We start from the raw sequence: 15,982 nt of genomic DNA, 5'->3' as shown, positions 1-15,982 counted from the left end.
CCGAGCGGCTCCCTCAGGGGCCTCGCGACACCAGGGTCGTGCGCGGGTCATCCTGGGATTCGTAGTTCGGCTTTCCCTAGTTTCGCCAGTTTCTCCCTACCGGGGACTCCATTTCCCGGCGTCCACCGCGGCTCCCGACGCTAAGCACTTGCGCGTTGCCCTCTTCCCCACCCTCCCCAATTTCCACTCCCCCCCACCCCACTTCGCCTACCGCGGTCGGGTCCGCGCCCTGCGTTGCAGCGGTCTTCGCGGTTCCTTGGAAGCAGAAACTCCCCTTCCCCCCCCGTCCCCCGGTCCCAGTCCCCATCCAGTCGGTGAGTCTGGGGTCGTCCCCGCGCCGTATCCCCTGTCCCTGGGCGCGGCACATGGGGTCTCTGCGCCTTGATATGGGGGAGGGGAAGGAAGTGATCTGGTCCGGCACCGAGGGAGGGAGAGGTGGCCAAAAGGGTGGAGGCGGGATGTGGGGACTCCCATGAAAGGGACCTGAGGGTCACCCCAGGCCATGAGAAAAGGAGGGGCCCGGCTCTTGTTTGGAAAGGATAAACTTCGGAACCGTTGGGAATGGGGCCGGGAACACGCGGAGACCTGCGGGGGTAGGGAGCCTGAGCCGCGGGCCCTGCCGGAGTTGACACGGAGGAGAGAGGGGCCTGGCCTTCGGGAGCGTCAGGGATGTGGGTAGGACTGGTGGGTCAAGACCTGTCGGTTTCTCACAAGTGGTGGGACCCTAAAGAATTTATCTAGTCTCAGAGAAAAGGGACCGAGATGTGAATAAGAGGAGCTAGAGAGACGTGCTCCAGGTTCGGATCTTTTAAGAAAGGGTGGCCCCAAATTCTTCCATGGTTGGAGGGCAAAGTGTGGAAGGAGGAAGGATATCAGAGACAGGGAGGGAGAGCTTAGCCTTACACTTCTCTTTCTCTAGCTGACGTGAAGATGAGCAGCTCAGAGGAGGTGTCCTGGATTTCCTGGTTCTGTGGGCTTCGTGGCAATGAATTCTTCTGTGAAGTGAGTTCTTCTCAAACCCCCCTATCCATCTCCACATATAATCTGGCTAAATAAAATATTCTTCTATATATTCAGCTTCCATACAGTTTTTTCACAGGCTTACATAAAAACTCTTTCTCATCAAGGAAGAGTTTCCTTAGTAACTCCCTCACTAACTTGTGGTGAAGGGGCAAGACTGGGGCCCCAAGTCAGCCCTGCCATTCTCCAGCAGTATAACGTTGGACATGTCAACCTGTGTATTTTCTTTTTTATTACCACAGTGGTACTAGTAGTACCTATTTTTGGTGGCTGTTAGAATTAAAATAGTTCCTACTAAAATGTCCTGTAACATGCAGAGCTGTGTGTTAACATAAGGGATTGTAACTGCCTTCAGAATTCAAGCTGTTGAGCCTCCACCTTCCTCAGAGAGCCAGCTGGCCCTAAGGAGAGGCCAAAACTGAGATGGGAAGCGGGAATAGGGACAAGGATCATGAAAGGAATGTCTCTCTAAGACGGGGTTTGCTGTACCTGTTTATCCTTGGAAAAGCAAACCCAAAGCTTTTATGGGTGGGCAGTATATGTGAGCTGGGGAGAGAGACTCAAGTACTTCTGCTGAGTTGGGAGTGCGGAACAAAGGGAATAGAAGCAGTTGTGTTGAGGTTAAGGCACCAGTTCGAGCAACTTGCCCGGGTCAAAGCTGAGGATTCTGCTATGGGTTTCCTTTTGACTTCATGTCCTGACAGGTGGATGAAGATTATATCCAGGACAAATTCAATCTCACTGGACTCAATGAGCAGGTGCCTCACTATCGACAAGCTTTAGACATGATCTTGGACCTGGAGCCTGGTGAGACACCCTCAGGGTTGTTTTGTGTGTGTATGTTTCTTTTCCTTTTCAAATCCTGTTTATCTGCTTCTTGAATTTCTAAATTCCCTTTTGGTTCTCTGACTCCCTTAACCCAAAGTCCTCTACTTCATTTTGATTCCCTACCTCACTCTTGCTTAGTTTTGTGACTTACACCGCTTGTTTCCATATTCTGATTCTGTTAACTTAGCACTATTCCATAATGCCCGTTTTTCCGTGAGTCTTATTTTCTGCCTGTTTTCCCTGCCTTGCACCTTCTAGGCTAGAGTTTTATCTTCTGTGGTGACATCTTTGCATTTATGTATCGAGGGAGAGAAGGGAGTAGAGGCTGAGAGGGATGGAAAGAAGGCAGAGCTGCCTTGGGTTGGTGGAAGGGTCAGAGGCCCAGGTTTCTGGGTCAAATGCCCAGGCCATGGGTGGGGTGAGGCTCAGAGTTGGATGCTGGGCTAACTGAGTAGCTAGCAGCCCCTGGGGGTGGGCAGGGCACCTAAAATAGCTGTAAGACAAGTGGTTGCATTTGGTTGGGGCCATGTTTCAGATGAGGAGCTGGAAGACAACCCCAACCAGAGTGACCTGATTGAGCAGGCAGCTGAAATGCTCTATGGATTGATCCACGCCCGCTATATCCTCACCAACCGTGGCATCGCCCAGATGGTGAGGCCTCTCTACTCCCACTTGGCTCCTTCAGAGGCAACAAGAGAAACAGTTCCCTGCAGCAGGAAGTCACTTGTTTCAACCTTGTCAAGGAATCTAGCTGAGAAGAGGGAAAAAAACCTCAGAACCTAGGCTTAGGGGTTAAAACCTGATTGAGGGTTGTGCTAAAGGGGGTGTTTTCAGGGAGGGAGATGTGACCTTGGGCAGGAAGTTGTAGACTGCTTCTTCCTCAGGGAATAAGCAGCGAATGGCTCTGATGGTCTGCAGCCTGCCTAACTGGAGGAAGGGAAGCAGAGGAGTCTTGAGGGCCCATCTGAGCCAGAAAAGGGGCCTCTGGGCAGCCAGAGACAGGAGGATTTGGCGACAGAGTGATGTGGGTTGGGCTGAGGAGGGGGTTGCCTCTTTTCTTCATACCTATCCAGCAACCCCTTCCATTTTATTCACTGCAGTTGGAAAAGTACCAGCAGGGAGACTTTGGCTACTGTCCCCGTGTGTACTGTGAAAACCAGCCAATGCTTCCCATCGGTGAGTGTTGGAAAAGGGAAAGAAGGGCCACGTAAAATGGCAGGTCCACTGGGAAGGAGTTGGGGCTCAGCAAGTTGGGGCCTGAGTCCAGGAGGGAGGTTGGGCAGGATTGGGTTACCTGGCCTGCTGAGTCTGGCTGTCTCCCAGGCCTTTCGGACATCCCAGGTGAGGCCATGGTGAAGCTCTACTGCCCCAAGTGCATGGACGTGTACACACCCAAGTCATCGAGGCACCACCACACGGATGGCGCCTACTTCGGCACCGGTTTCCCTCACATGCTCTTCATGGTGCACCCTGAGTACCGGCCCAAGAGGCCCGCCAACCAGTTTGTGCCCAGGTGGGGAGCAGGGACAGAGTCACCAAGGGTCAAAGGAAAGGGCCGGGATCCCCCAGAAAGGAGGAGGACAAGGACAGGGCATGGTCCTTTCTTGAGACTTACTTCTCCCAAAGCCAGGGCTTTTCCCTGCTGAGTGACCTTGAGAAAGTTGTGTGATCATCTATGCCTCAGTTCTGTTATCCATAAAGTGGGGATAGTGACATGCCTGACAGTGTATTTTTAAATGTATGAATCGCTTAAAATAACGTTTGTCACTTGAAGCAACATTTAAACAATAGCTATCCTTGTTGCCATCTTGGGTGTTCAACCTTCTGCCAGGAAATCCTCAGAGCCACGGTTCAAGTGTGGTTTATCTTCCTGGAGTATCATTTTTACTCTTGTGTAGAGAAGGAAAGTTCAGCTTTATATTAAAACAAGTACCGATGTGTGTGCTTGTGCGTGTGTACACGTGTACGTTCTAGAATTTGAGTTTTAATGGATATTTAAAATAAATTTCCAAAAATTTTTGAGAGAAGAAGTTTGGGAACCACTGCCCTTAAGTACTGAGCAGGCCTATGAAGGAGCTGGGGTGGGGAGGCAGGAATGCTGGCCACAGGCAGGGCCAGGATGGGGCTCACGCTGCTGCCTCTCTGACCTCTGCCCTGACCCAGGCTCTACGGTTTCAAGATCCATCCGATGGCCTACCAGCTGCAGCTCCAAGCGGCCAGCAACTTCAAGAGTCCAGTCAAGACGATTCGCTGATTCCCCACCCCACCTGTCCCCAGTCTTTGACACTTTCGTTCCTTTGCTGCCACCCTTTCAGGAACCCTCAATGGTTTTTAGTTTAAATTAAAGGAGTCATTATTGTGGTGGGAATATGAAATAAAGTGGAAGAAAAGGCCGTGGGCTGATTTGCTGGTGCTTGGGGTTGGAGAAGGGAGGGTAGTGGTGTGCTGGACCCCAGGAGCTCTCCTGGCCCCGCCCACCCCCCTCAGCTTGAAATCCCAGCACAGATTTGTGCCCAGTGGATTTGGGTGATGTTTTTAGTAGTAAAGCAGAGTTCTAGAATTGGGTGTGGGGATGTGCAAAGATCACAAGGAAAAGACTCAGAAAAATCAGATTTCAAAGACTAGAGAAATATTTATTCTTTTTGGGCCACCTATGGTTGTCTGCTTACACTCTAGGGAATGTAATCAACAACAGTTTGGGTTTTACAGGGAAAGTGGTCCCAAAATAAAGAGAACTGTAAGGGGTGGGGAGAGGAGGGGGCAGGGTCCAGAATTGCTGTTTTGTGGTGTCTGCCTGCCCCCTGCTGGGGAGCTGAGACATGCCCATCTCAGAAGGATGGGGGTCACTGGGCTCCTGGCTAAGGTTTCTCCCAGAACAATAGGGACTGACCCTACTGTGTGGGAAGGATAGCAAATGGTACCAGAGAAGGAAACATCCATGGACCCTTGAAAGGCGCACAGGACAAAGGTAGGCTGCTGGGCTGGGGCCCAGGTATTGCCCCTGTCTGGGCTACTGCTCCCACATTCAGGAACCAGACGTGGTGGGTGAGGACACGTCCCTCCTGCCAAGTTAATAGCTTCCTCCCCCAGGCAGGAATATAGCTCTGTACCTGCAGTAGCTCCTGCCCAGACTCTGCCTGTCAAAACCACCCTGCAGTTCAGGCTCAAGGAGCATGGTCACAGGAAGGTGGGGTTTCAGAGCACCCCTGAGGGACTTCCCCTCTCCCCAGAATTCCGTGATGAAGGCCCATATGTTTGTAGGTGTGCTGGTCATGATGGGCTTCACAGTGGGAAAGGGTAAGTGGGACACAGGGGCAGGGAAGGAGGGGTGACTGAGTCCAGGGAGGAGGTGGCTCTGGATGAGCGGGCTCCCTGCAGGGCAGGGAACTTGGAGTGAGCCGACACGGCCATTCCTCCTGTCTTCCACCTCCCCAGCTCCTGTTCCTGAAGTCCGGACCTGCCACCTCTGCCTCTTAGAAGATCCTACTGTAGGATGCGTTTCAGGCTCGGAGAAGTGCACTATCAGCAGCTCATCCCCGTGCATGGTGATCAGCATCTTTCATAGTGAGTCAAGTCCCAGGAAGGGGCTACTGGTAGGGCAGCCATGGCTTGGTCTCCTCTTGTAGATGAAGGCTGCTTGGGGCCTGAGGTCTAAGGAGATGGAGGATCCTGGAAGGGGAGGGGTCTGGGGTTCTGTGGAGCCAGTTAAACTAATTTTTCTGGCCCTTTCTGAAGGAGTCTGGGATAGGAATTGGGTCTGGGTGAGGGATCGCAGAGTCTGTGAAAGGGGTGCCAGGTTTGGGGACTAGGGGAGGCAGCAAGGGTTGTTAGCTGTCCGCTCTCTTCCAGATACCAAGGTTCGCTTCTTAATCCGAGGCTGTGGACAGCACAAGTCTTACCAGTGCCAAGAAAAACGCCCCACCTACCTTTCAGAGTACTGGTACTACGCCCAGTGCTGCCAGTATGATTACTGCAACTCCTGGTACAGCCCCCAGCTCCAGAGCTCCCTCCCTGAGCCCCCTGAGGGGTCCCTGGCCCTGCCCCTGTCTGAGTCCCAGATCCAGTGGTTCTACCAAGCCCTGAACCTCTCACTGCCCCTACCCAGCTTCCATGCTGGGAAGGAGCCTTCTGAAGGCCTGGACCCCCTGGCTGTCCTGCCCCTGAATCTGAGTTTGTCCATTGCTGACCTGCGCCGCATATACTGGTTCCTCAACAATTCAGGACTTTTGGTTCTTCCCTGGTCTAGGCTGTGATGTCTTACCCTTCCCAGATTTCACTCTGGTCCAGCGTCTCTCCCCTGACACCCCAGCATCATGTACTGCCCTCTCAGAACACTCACACTCTCTGGTCTGTGAGTTCTCAGTCTTCCTTTCCTTTGTACTTTCATCGTCTATATGGGTTTGGTTTAGTTTCCTCCCCAAAAAGCAGTTGGCGCTGCACCCAGTGCCCTTCGTCCACCTAGAAAATAATCTCAAATGTGAATTCTGCCTAGGCTGACCTGGGAAAGGCACAGTGGTTTCCTCATCCCTTTCACATCATCTGAGTGGGATCATCCCCCCCACCCCCCATCTTCCTGATCCCCTCTCAATCTGGCTATTTCCACTCCTACACCTGTCTCTCAAACCTTGTGCCAAACTGAACTTGCATCAAGAAGGGTGAGAGGCGGACTTTGTGCAGATTTCCTGACTGGGCACTCTGGTGTTCCTACCTCACTGTCTCCACCACCCTCACTCCCGCCTGGTCTCCTGCTGCCTTCTCTCATCTCTTGTCCCCATCTTTGGCTTCCACAGTCCCGCTCCACGTCCCTGAGTCCTGACACCCACTTGCACAGATTCCCAGGGAGAGGAGAGGATCTGTCCTCTGCTCCACATTCCCCAGTTTCCCTCCACAATAAACAAACTGGGCTAAGTCTGTGTCACATTGTTTATGGGGTCAGGCTCAGGTGTGGGCAGGTGTAAACAGGTTAAAGAAAGTTAACTGGGCGTGGGGTTCAAACAGCATTGCAGAGCCCTGCCCACTCCACTTGGCCTTTGTGGTTCCTCATGGCCTGCTGCGAAGAGCCCACATCCATCCCACCCTCTGCTCAGCTAGAGATCAAAGTATGAGGATTGTGACTCCTGCCAGCCTTAAGCATACCCTACAAAACCTAGAAAGTTAAACCCGGGTGATACCAGGTTTTTCCACATAAGAAAGGAGGAGACAGTCAACCACGAAAACTCAAGAGCAAACCAAAGGGCACAGGTCTGCATCTCAGTTACCTGGAGCTGAGGCACCTGCGTTCCTGCCTATTCTCAGTTCTTTTCAGGATCCTGGGACCCAGGACCCCCTCTGTGAGGGCCTAGGTGGAGGGGGTGGGAGAGTACAGAGAGCACACAGGTGGGGCTGCAGTAGTAGGGTCTTTCATTTTAATATTTAGAAAAACTGCAAGTATGCAGAAAGCAACCTTCCCTGTATGTTCAATAAACACTGGACACACTGCTCTGAGCCAGGCCCAGTATTAAGCACCAAGACTTGCAGATGAGTACAGCCAGGTGTCCACCCTTCCGAATCTCACAACCCAGTGCTGGGATTATGAAACCTTTTTCTGAAAAGTAGTGCAGCTCTGTGGCTGGGAGGCCAAGTCCCAGCTCCTCTGCCACTTGAGTAAGTTGGTCTCTGCCGAACTTTGGTCACCTGTCAAGTAGGGATAGTGCCTCAGGATTGAGAGAATGTCAATGTGTGCACACAGAAGTTAATGGGCTCAAAAATAGACATGCCTTAGAGGCAAACATAAACACAGATTTTGGTCTATTTAGTTTTAAACCTTTTTGGCCGTACAGATGTTTGCGTACCATAAGGTGGGTTTTTGTAAACTACACACCTGTGTTACCACTCCCTGAGTTAGCATAAAGGCCTTTATCAGCACCCAAAGCTGCCTTCATGCACCCTCCTAGACCCTCCTAAAATACAGGGGTAGCCACTGTCCTGAATTTTGTCTGTGTGCTTGATAGAAACGACATCACACAGCATACACTTCCTACACAACATTTTGCATGTATGTTAACAGATTTTTGTGGCCCCTTTAACAGCTTGTGCTCTGGTGGGAGAAACCAACATTTGTTTCTAGGTCAGGAAGCAGTTGGAGGTACAAAGAGAGGTACAAGCCACTGTGTCCCTCTCTTGCCGCCCCACTTTACCCCATGACCTCTGACTTCAGCGTAAGTCAAAGGCCCAGGTATACACAGCTCCAGCAAGTCAAACTGGAAGACAGCCTCAGAGGGTGAGAAACCCAAGGCCCGAAATTGAGTAACTTACCATGGTCCTTGAAAAGGGAAGTTAAGCCTGGAATCAGAGAGGTCACTAGGCCTTGCATCTCTTCACAGAGCTCCTTCCCCACCCTCTCCTCCCTGGGACTGGTTCTTTTACACCTCCACTCCTACCAACACACACCCATGAACCTCCCTACCAGTCCCCATCCAGCTCTGGGTCTGACAGCACTTCTGAGGATGCCCACTACCCTTCTGGTCTCAACATAGGAGGGCTTGCAGTTCCTCTTCACCTCTTTGTGCTGAGAGCTGAATCAGAGACAGTGGGGCAGGGCAGGAGCAGAGCTCTGCAGAGCTGGGAGCCACTTACTTGCCCCTGATGGGGCACTCAGGCAGTACCACCTCCCTCAGCCTCTACATCCACCAGAAGAGAGAGACAAATCAAACAGTTGGTACATCTATTTATTTTGGAGGAACAGCTGGGGACTTGGGACAAGAGAGGACTGTGGTGGGAAAAGAAGCAAAGCAGGGTAAAGGGGCATCCTTGAGGCGGGAACAGACAGGAGGAAAGATGTCAGACTGAGGACTGGAAGGAAAACTCCAGAGAATTCTGGAGAGGGAGACTGGGGAAGGGGCTTGAGGGGCGTCAACCAAGAGGCAGATAGGACTGGGGTCCAGTAACTGCTGCTGAGGGCGGCAGGGAGGGCTGGTGGGTGGGGCCGGACGTTGTTCTGGCTGCCCCCAGGTGGAAATCAGGAGGATGGCTGGAAATTGGCAGGTTTTTACTCCAGAGGTCTCTACAGAAGTTCTAAGGACCATATTTTATTCTGTTCTGAGGGTTATTGCAGAAATTCCGGAAGCAGCATCGAGAGAATATCCAGAAGCCCAGCACTGGAGAAGTGTGGGTGTACGAGCAATCACTCATCTGCTCCTTGCTGCGGCAGTCACTCACCATGATCTCCGAACCACTGTCTGGGGACGGACGGCAGCAATCAGTGACACAGAGTTCCCAGGTAAAGCCCCTCACCCTCCCATCCCCTCACCCCACATGGACTTGCCATCACTGCCCCGGACCCCCAAAATGCAACAATTCCTGGAACTGGACAGGCCAGGGAGTGCCAAGGAGTCACCAGCCATGAACTCTGTGGAAGTTTCCCAGGGAAGGTTGGTGGGAAAGAGCCATTTGAGATACAGTGACAGTTGGAATGGGGTGAATTGGGACTTGTGGAGCAAAGTGAGGAGAACCAGCACTTCAGGCGGGACCATGTAAGAAAAAGTTGGGAGATGTATTGCAGGTCAGATTGCAGACAGGAGGTGTTTGTCGTTTATTTTGTGGATCAAAAGTAAGAGAAGATGAGGGACTTCCCTGGTGGCACAGTGGTTAAGAATCCGCCTGCCAATGCAGGGGACATGGGTTCGATCCCTGGTCCAGGAAGATCCCACATGCCATGGAGCAACAAAGGCCGTGCGCTGCACCACAACTGCTGAGCCTGTGCTCTGGAGACCACGAGCCACAACTGTTGAAGCCGGCACACCCTAGAGCCCATGCTCCGCAACAAGAGAAGCCACTGCAATGAGAAGCCCGCACACCGCTACGAAGAGTAGCCCCCGCTCGCAGCAACTAGAGAAAGCCCTCGCGCAGCAACAAAGACCCAACGCAGCCGAAAATAAATAAATAAAATATAAATAAATTTATATTAAGAAAAGTAGAAGAGGATATCTCTGCTGCTATTGTATATATGAGAGCGGGGAAATCTTTGTGCCCATGTACGGGGATGTTCACTGCTGCCCTGCTTGAGAGAGTGAAAACTTAGAAGCAACCTAAAGGTCCATCAGTAGGGGGATAGATAAATCAACTCTGACATGCCCATGCCGTGGAATACCATGCAGCAGGACAAGGAAGCTGGTTACAAACTGATATGGAAACATCAAGTTCCCATAACTGTTAAGTTTAAAAAACAAGTGCAGAACAGTGCTTACAGTAGTATGGTACTGTTTGTGGAGGAAAAAAAGAGGTGAAAAGGAGTAAACAGCATATTTGTATAGGGTGGGATGTGCACAAAAGATCACAGAAAGGATAATAAAGGCAATTTAAAAAATGGTTTTATGTTATTCATGCCTGAGAGCTGGGTGAATTGGGCCAGGAGTGGGAGGGAGACTTTTCTTGACTACTCTGATGTGGAACCACATCTATGCATCAGCTGTTTTAAAAAGTATAATGAAAGGATTTGAATGAAGGCAGCTTTGTACAGCAGTTGTCAAGAGCACCATCTCTGGAACCACCACAAACTGTGGCTCAGCCTCTAGAAGATTTGTGCAAGGTACTGACCTCTCTGCACCTCTGTTTCCACATCTGTAAAATGGGGATAACAATGCCTACCTTGGAGGGTTGTAAGTGCTTAGAACAGTGCCGGGTACATAGTCTGTGTTATGTGTTTATTATTGAAAAAGGTGAGGGATCAGGTGGAAGAGCAGGCTTGAGGAACAGGGAATGTAGTCAATTTCCAGCAAGTTGAAAATGAGGTGGAGATATCCAGAGGGCAATGTGACATTACAGTTTGGCCTAACATTCAGTTTTAGGAGGATGCAGTATGTGCCTGCTGGGTGAAGCCAAGGAAGCAGATAAAATCCTCTGGGAGAGTAAAGAGGAGGAGAGCTAAGGACCAAACTTTGGGGAACGTGAACTGTTAAGGGTCAAGACTCAGTGAAGGAGACTGGAAAGAAGCAGTGGAAGATGTAGGAGAAGAGCGGTGCTGGCAGGAACTACTGCTGACAGATGGGGAGAAGGCAGCCTGAAGAAAGGCCAGTAGATTTGGTGATCTCCAGGGTCCCCTACAAGGCTGGGTGCTATGAGGAGGGTTAGCCGAGAAGGGGAGGGGAGTAGAAGTGGAGATGGAGAGTGGCTCTAAAGGAAAGGAAAGAGAGAGAGAGGTGGAACAGTGTCTTAGAGTTGTGGGAACCAGAATTAGGGTGCAGCTTAGAAGGCTGGTAGAGACTCAGTTTGGGAATGGGCTGGGCCCACGACGAAAGGGAGAAGGCAGCTTACTGTTCTTTATGAGCAGTGTCATGCAGCTGCTGCCCTTCGGGGTGAGGCAGATGTCAGATCCTAGAAGGCATCCCAACTCCTTGGTCTCCAAGAGGCATCGATAGCAGCTTAGGTATTTGTTTAAATGAATCTGATGAAGGGGTTCTTGATCATAATGCTCAAACTCACCTAGAATACAGAGAAGCACTGACCCCAAACCCACCTAATTCCCAGACTGGCCAATCCCACTGTTCCCTCCTACCTCCCCATCTCAGAAAACCATAAAATCACCAGTTCTTCAATGAACCATCTGGCTTAATCTAACATCAGAAGCTTTAGTTCTCATTAAAAATCTCCATTCTCTGCTCTTTTACCTCCTGAAATGAGGAACTCATTCATTCATTCATTTATTCATATATTTAAGGGGCTAACGTGCCCAGCACTCTACAAGACTCTAACTTTAAAGGTTAGGCCAAGGCAGCCCATTACAACTTTTGGCAGCCCTGTTAGGACAGTTCTTCCTCTGTGACTTGGTTTCACTGTCCCCACCCAACCCCCAGACTCTTTTGAATATGCTTTCTTAATCTATAATGTTCAGAAGTGAAAACATCAGAGTGCATCATCACAGGACAGGAAGAATCTCAGCTTTGTGTAGACAGGAGACTTCAAGCAGCCCAAGGCCACATTCTTTGTTTGGTGGTTCTCTCACTGAACAGACTCATATTAAACTTTGTCCACCAAAGCCCTCCCCAACTGCATGCATATTCATCTCCTTCCTCCTCTGATCCCAGGCCCAGACCACATGTTAATGAGTCCCCAGACCCAGCAGAGCACTTGGTGTAAGGCAGATGCTTAGCAAACACTTTGGATCTTGTTTCTGTGTCGATGGTGCTTTGCAGCCAAGTGAGGTTATCAGGCTGGATTCAGCCTTGTTCTACGCTGTGGATCCTGAGGCTGCCATCTGGCATGTTCTCCCAACCCTCCCTATTCTGTATTGTCCTCAGATTCTAAGAGGTTCCCTTTAGTATCTCCATTCAGGTCACTGCTGTTGAGTGAGACAGCCCTGGGGTAATCACCAGAAATCTCCCTCAGAGTGAACATCAGTACATTATCAGTCCCCAGGCATTATCCCACCAAGCCCACCCATCCCATCTTTCCTCCTGCCTGGGTTTATCTGAATCTCCTTGGCAGATGTACCAGACATCTATCCAGGGTTTCCCTATCCAGCAGGATAGGAGACCCTTCTGACCCCTTAGAGCCACTTACCAAACGCCAAGCTCATCACGACCAGCATTATTAAGAGGACCATGTACAGGGCTTGAGGGGGGCCCGGATTCCGGCTACCTGCAGGGCCTGCCATAACATGCATGACTGCCCACCAGCCTCCAGTTTGGCCTTATATTGGTGGAAGAGAAGTTGGCGAAGACGAAGGGGAGAGGCAACATCCTTTTGGGGTGGAAATCAGTGCCTGAACAGCCAGAAGGACAGAGTGTCCTCACCCACGGCCATTCTGGGGTCTAACATACTGGCTTGGGGACAAGGACCCAGCAACAGGGGAATGAGAGGGGAAACTTCTTTCATATTAATTCAACAGGCATTCATTAAATCACTGCATCAGGTGTTGGGGATACAATATTGCACAAAGTCCCTACCCTCACAGAGTACACAATCTAGTACCGGAGACAAGTCAACGGACAAAGAAGGGGGGAGGGGCGGGGAACGCGGGCAGAGTGCTTCCGGGGAGAACTTGGGCAGTGGAAACTACTGACCCAAGGGGTTTCATCAGAGCAGTAACGAGATCAATTTCTGTTTGTAAAAGATCTCTGAGGCCAGAAAACTACTTAGGAAGCTATTCCTAAGCCCAGTCACAAGATGGCGGCCTGGTCTAGCAGAAGAGAGGGAAGCCGCGAAGTGAATGAATCTGAGCTGCATTTAGAAGAAAGACTGGACAGATTTGGACTTAGACTGAATGTGAGGTGAGGGAAGGGGGATAGGCTTGCAAAAGGGGGTGATTGTGACACCATTTTTCAAGATGAGAAAAACGTGTCAGAAATCCAAAAGCGAGGACACCTGAGTCGCTAATGACCGTACTCAGCCCAGTGGCCCCTGTGGGTTCCGGGAAGTCAGAGCCTTTCCCTACGCCCCCCTTTTCCGGCCCCGCCTCAGCTCAGCTGCAGGTCGGTGGGTCTGATCTCCGGCGCCCACAGGCTCCGGCGCTGTGTGCTCGCTCTCCGCGCCTGGCTGCACCTCAGAGATTTTGGGAAGACGCGAGGGCGGCCCCCAGCCCAAGCTCAGCTCTCGGCCGGGCGGCTGGGGAGGGCGCGCCCGGCGTCGGGACTCAGGCATCCGGCCCTGTCAGACACCCAGAGCACTAGGCGGCTTCCCCGGAACATGGCACTGTGGTGCTAACATCCCTCCCCACACCCGGATTCTGGAGACCACACAGCAACCAATGAGCGGCCGCGGACTGGCTCCAGGCGCCCCATCCACTTCCCCCGCCGGGGGCCTGCTGGGCCCACCATGCCTGCTCCCTCTGCATCTCGCCAGGTCCGTCTCTCTGTGAGAGACACAGGTTTTTTGCTTTAAGGGTCGGTGGGCTAGGGGAAGTCCTCGGCTTCCAGGAACCCACCACCTGCTCCAACTTCCAGTCTGAAGATTTGGGGCCGGGCCCTGCCCGAGGGTTCCCTGCAGTGGTCCCAACGCTATCCAAGAATCATCCGGTCTCGGGGTGCTGATGCGGAAGATGGGAAGAAACTGACGGAGACACGCCAAGAAAGGCGGACGCGAAAGAAGAAATACGAGAGGAAAACACACGCCACTGCGCGCACCCCAAGAGCCTTGGGATGATAAAAATAAGAGAATTATTTTAGAGAAAAGTCAAGAGTAATGGAGAACTGGGGAGGAGCACCTGGGACCGATATAAATGTTGGTTGAATGAGTGACAAAGTGATAGACGAAAACAATTAGACAGCGGGGGCTGCTTTTGAAGCAAAGAGAGAAAAGGAGAGGCAGAAGGGAATTTCACAGCGCCCTTTGACTCCCTCTCTCGAATATAAGCGCAACGAAAAGGCCAAGGGCGTTATGGGTGGCTGAGGCTGGCCTCCCTTAAGGGGTCGCCCTGAGAGGTCCGGGAGGACTTGCGGTGGAGCTACGGCAATCAGGGGCCCAGGGCGTAGCAACTGCGAACAGGCGAGTGGTTATTTCGGAGCTGGGCTGGGCCTTCTTCAGAGAGGGAGTGGCCTTAGGGTCATTAATCCCGCCCTTGTTTCGTTTCGCTCCTCCCCTGTCCACGAGGCAGGGCGCGGCTTCTGCGCGCGCAGAGCCGCTAGAGTTCGTTGTCATGGTGACGGGCTCCTTGGAGGCTTTCCTGGGGTGAAGAGGCGGGGCTTTGCAATAGTCGTCATGGTGACAACAGCGGCTGGAGAAATCCACGCTGAGGGCCCCTCCCCCCGGACAAGGGATACCTGAGGGTAAGCAGCCAAATTGCCAAACAAAGCAGGTCGGGCCTTAGGACAGAACGCTGCAATTAGAGGAAAGAATCGGGGTGAACGAGGGGCGGAGCTATGGGCGGGGCGAAAGCCAGGTTCTGTTAGGGGAGTGGCCGCGACAGAGCGGTCTGGAGAGGAACTACAGAGGGGATCTTTAATCAGAATAGAAATGAATGAAAAAATGAATGACTGGGCTCTTGAGGGAGCTGGGAAGGCTTGGTGATTGGATGGATGGATGGATAGGGACCTGGCTATCCCCGATTCCTGGGCCCCCCACTCGCTGGAGCCTTTCACCCTCGGGGCCCTCATTCACTTGTGACAGTGCGGGAAACACATGCCCCTCCCGGGGACATGGAGCAAACCCTCAACCCAGACACTCAGTTCAGAGCCGACTCCAGCACCTCACACTGGGAGCAGCGCAGGGTGGAGCCTGGGCCAATGAGACATGGCAAGATAAAGGGTGGCTCAGCCCGGGGCCCACCTCTTCTTCCCAGGTTTCCTGTCCAGTTGCTAGCTCTCCTTTTCCCCAGCCTCCATCCCCTCTCCCAGTTTGCCTAGCAACTCTGGGATGCCTGGGTGCCCAGGCCTCACCTGGTGCCCACTACAGCAAGAGCCAGAGCCTCAGCGGATGTGGTATCTGCATCTCAGCTGGTCTTCTCCCGAGACTGCTAGAACCCTGATAAATAGGGTGAGGAGTGGATGGGGAGCTGGTCCCACCCTGGGGTGGGGGTGGTTCTGAAAACACAGCTGCTGTGAGCCTTATCAGATAGGGAGTAATCTGAGGGGGTAGACTGAGACTCCTTGGTGGCGTGGTCCAGAATTCAAATGTTGAGCCTCACTTCTCCCCACCCACTTCAGGTATCCAAGCACCCCTCATGGCATCCACTGTTCTCTATAGTATGTGCAGGGAGAAGGGGGAGGGAGATGTGGTTGTAGAGGCAGGTCAACAGAGTCCCTAATGGCCATGGCCAGGAAGAGGGAGTCCTTTGTGTCTAGGGTGTGAGATGTGGGGCACCCCGTGTTTGCATTTAAGGAGGTTCCCTTAGCTGAACAAAGACTTGGTTTCCAGGGGGCTAACTGTCCTGATGGCTCTGGAAGGCAAGGTTCAGAATCATGCAGCTGGCCCCACAGCTTCACGCTCCACACTTCCCACCCTGTTTGCTCCCTAGGGCAGGACAGAGGAGAGGGGTGCCAGTATCAGCTCTCCAGTATTTGCTAAAGGTGGAGCATTCTGGAGCTGTGGTCACCTCTTCTCTTCTAACCCCAAATAGGAGGCATCATGTCAACTGACAAGTCTCAGATCACTCCTTTCAGTGGAGACTCAGTATATCTCCCTTTAAGGAGCTGCTGAGCTGGTTAGGGCAGACAGCCTCTGC

General features: G+C 52.1%; 3 protein-coding genes across 4 annotated transcripts; 2 read left to right on the top strand and 1 right to left on the bottom strand.

The window, feature by feature from the left end:
* Positions 1 to 181: 181 nt before the first annotated feature.
* Positions 182 to 4,241, top strand: CSNK2B (casein kinase 2 beta). 2 transcript variants are annotated; one of them, XM_068557377.1, is made up of 7 exons: positions 182 to 314; positions 920 to 1,002; positions 1,725 to 1,827; positions 2,384 to 2,499; positions 2,949 to 3,024; positions 3,172 to 3,361; positions 4,012 to 4,241. In XM_068557377.1, exons 2-7 carry the CDS (start codon positions 931 to 933, stop codon positions 4,100 to 4,102), a joined length of 648 nt encoding a protein of 215 aa, XP_068413478.1. In that variant the 5' UTR covers positions 182 to 314; positions 920 to 930; the 3' UTR covers positions 4,103 to 4,241. The 2 variants fall into 2 exon arrangements, with proteins under 2 accessions (XP_068413478.1, XP_068413479.1); XM_068557378.1 differs by lacking the exon at positions 3,172 to 3,361.
* Positions 4,242 to 4,343: 102 nt separating this feature from the next.
* Positions 4,344 to 8,921, top strand: LY6G5B (lymphocyte antigen 6 family member G5B). Its single transcript, XM_068557376.1, has 3 exons — positions 4,344 to 5,145; positions 5,284 to 5,412; positions 5,698 to 8,921. Exons 1-3 carry the CDS (start codon positions 5,022 to 5,024, stop codon positions 6,099 to 6,101), a joined length of 657 nt encoding a protein of 218 aa, XP_068413477.1. The 5' UTR covers positions 4,344 to 5,021; the 3' UTR covers positions 6,102 to 8,921.
* Positions 8,570 to 13,308, bottom strand: LY6G5C (lymphocyte antigen 6 family member G5C). Its single transcript, XM_068557379.1, has 3 exons — positions 12,385 to 13,308; positions 11,140 to 11,307; positions 8,570 to 9,065 (listed from the first exon to the last, which is right to left on the bottom strand). The coding sequence occupies exons 1-3, from the start codon at positions 12,485 to 12,487 to the stop codon at positions 8,902 to 8,904; spliced, it is 435 nt and encodes a 144-aa protein (XP_068413480.1). The 5' UTR covers positions 12,488 to 13,308; the 3' UTR covers positions 8,570 to 8,901.
* Between the last annotated feature and the right edge of the window lie 2,674 nt (positions 13,309 to 15,982).

Source organism: Eschrichtius robustus, chromosome 12 (genome assembly GCF_028021215.1).
Source record: "Eschrichtius robustus isolate mEscRob2 chromosome 12, mEscRob2.pri, whole genome shotgun sequence".
Taxonomy (NCBI): domain Eukaryota; kingdom Metazoa; phylum Chordata; class Mammalia; order Artiodactyla; family Eschrichtiidae; genus Eschrichtius; species Eschrichtius robustus.
The sequence above is the reverse complement of the archived record's forward strand: the minus strand, read 5'-3'. Positions and strand labels throughout refer to the sequence as shown.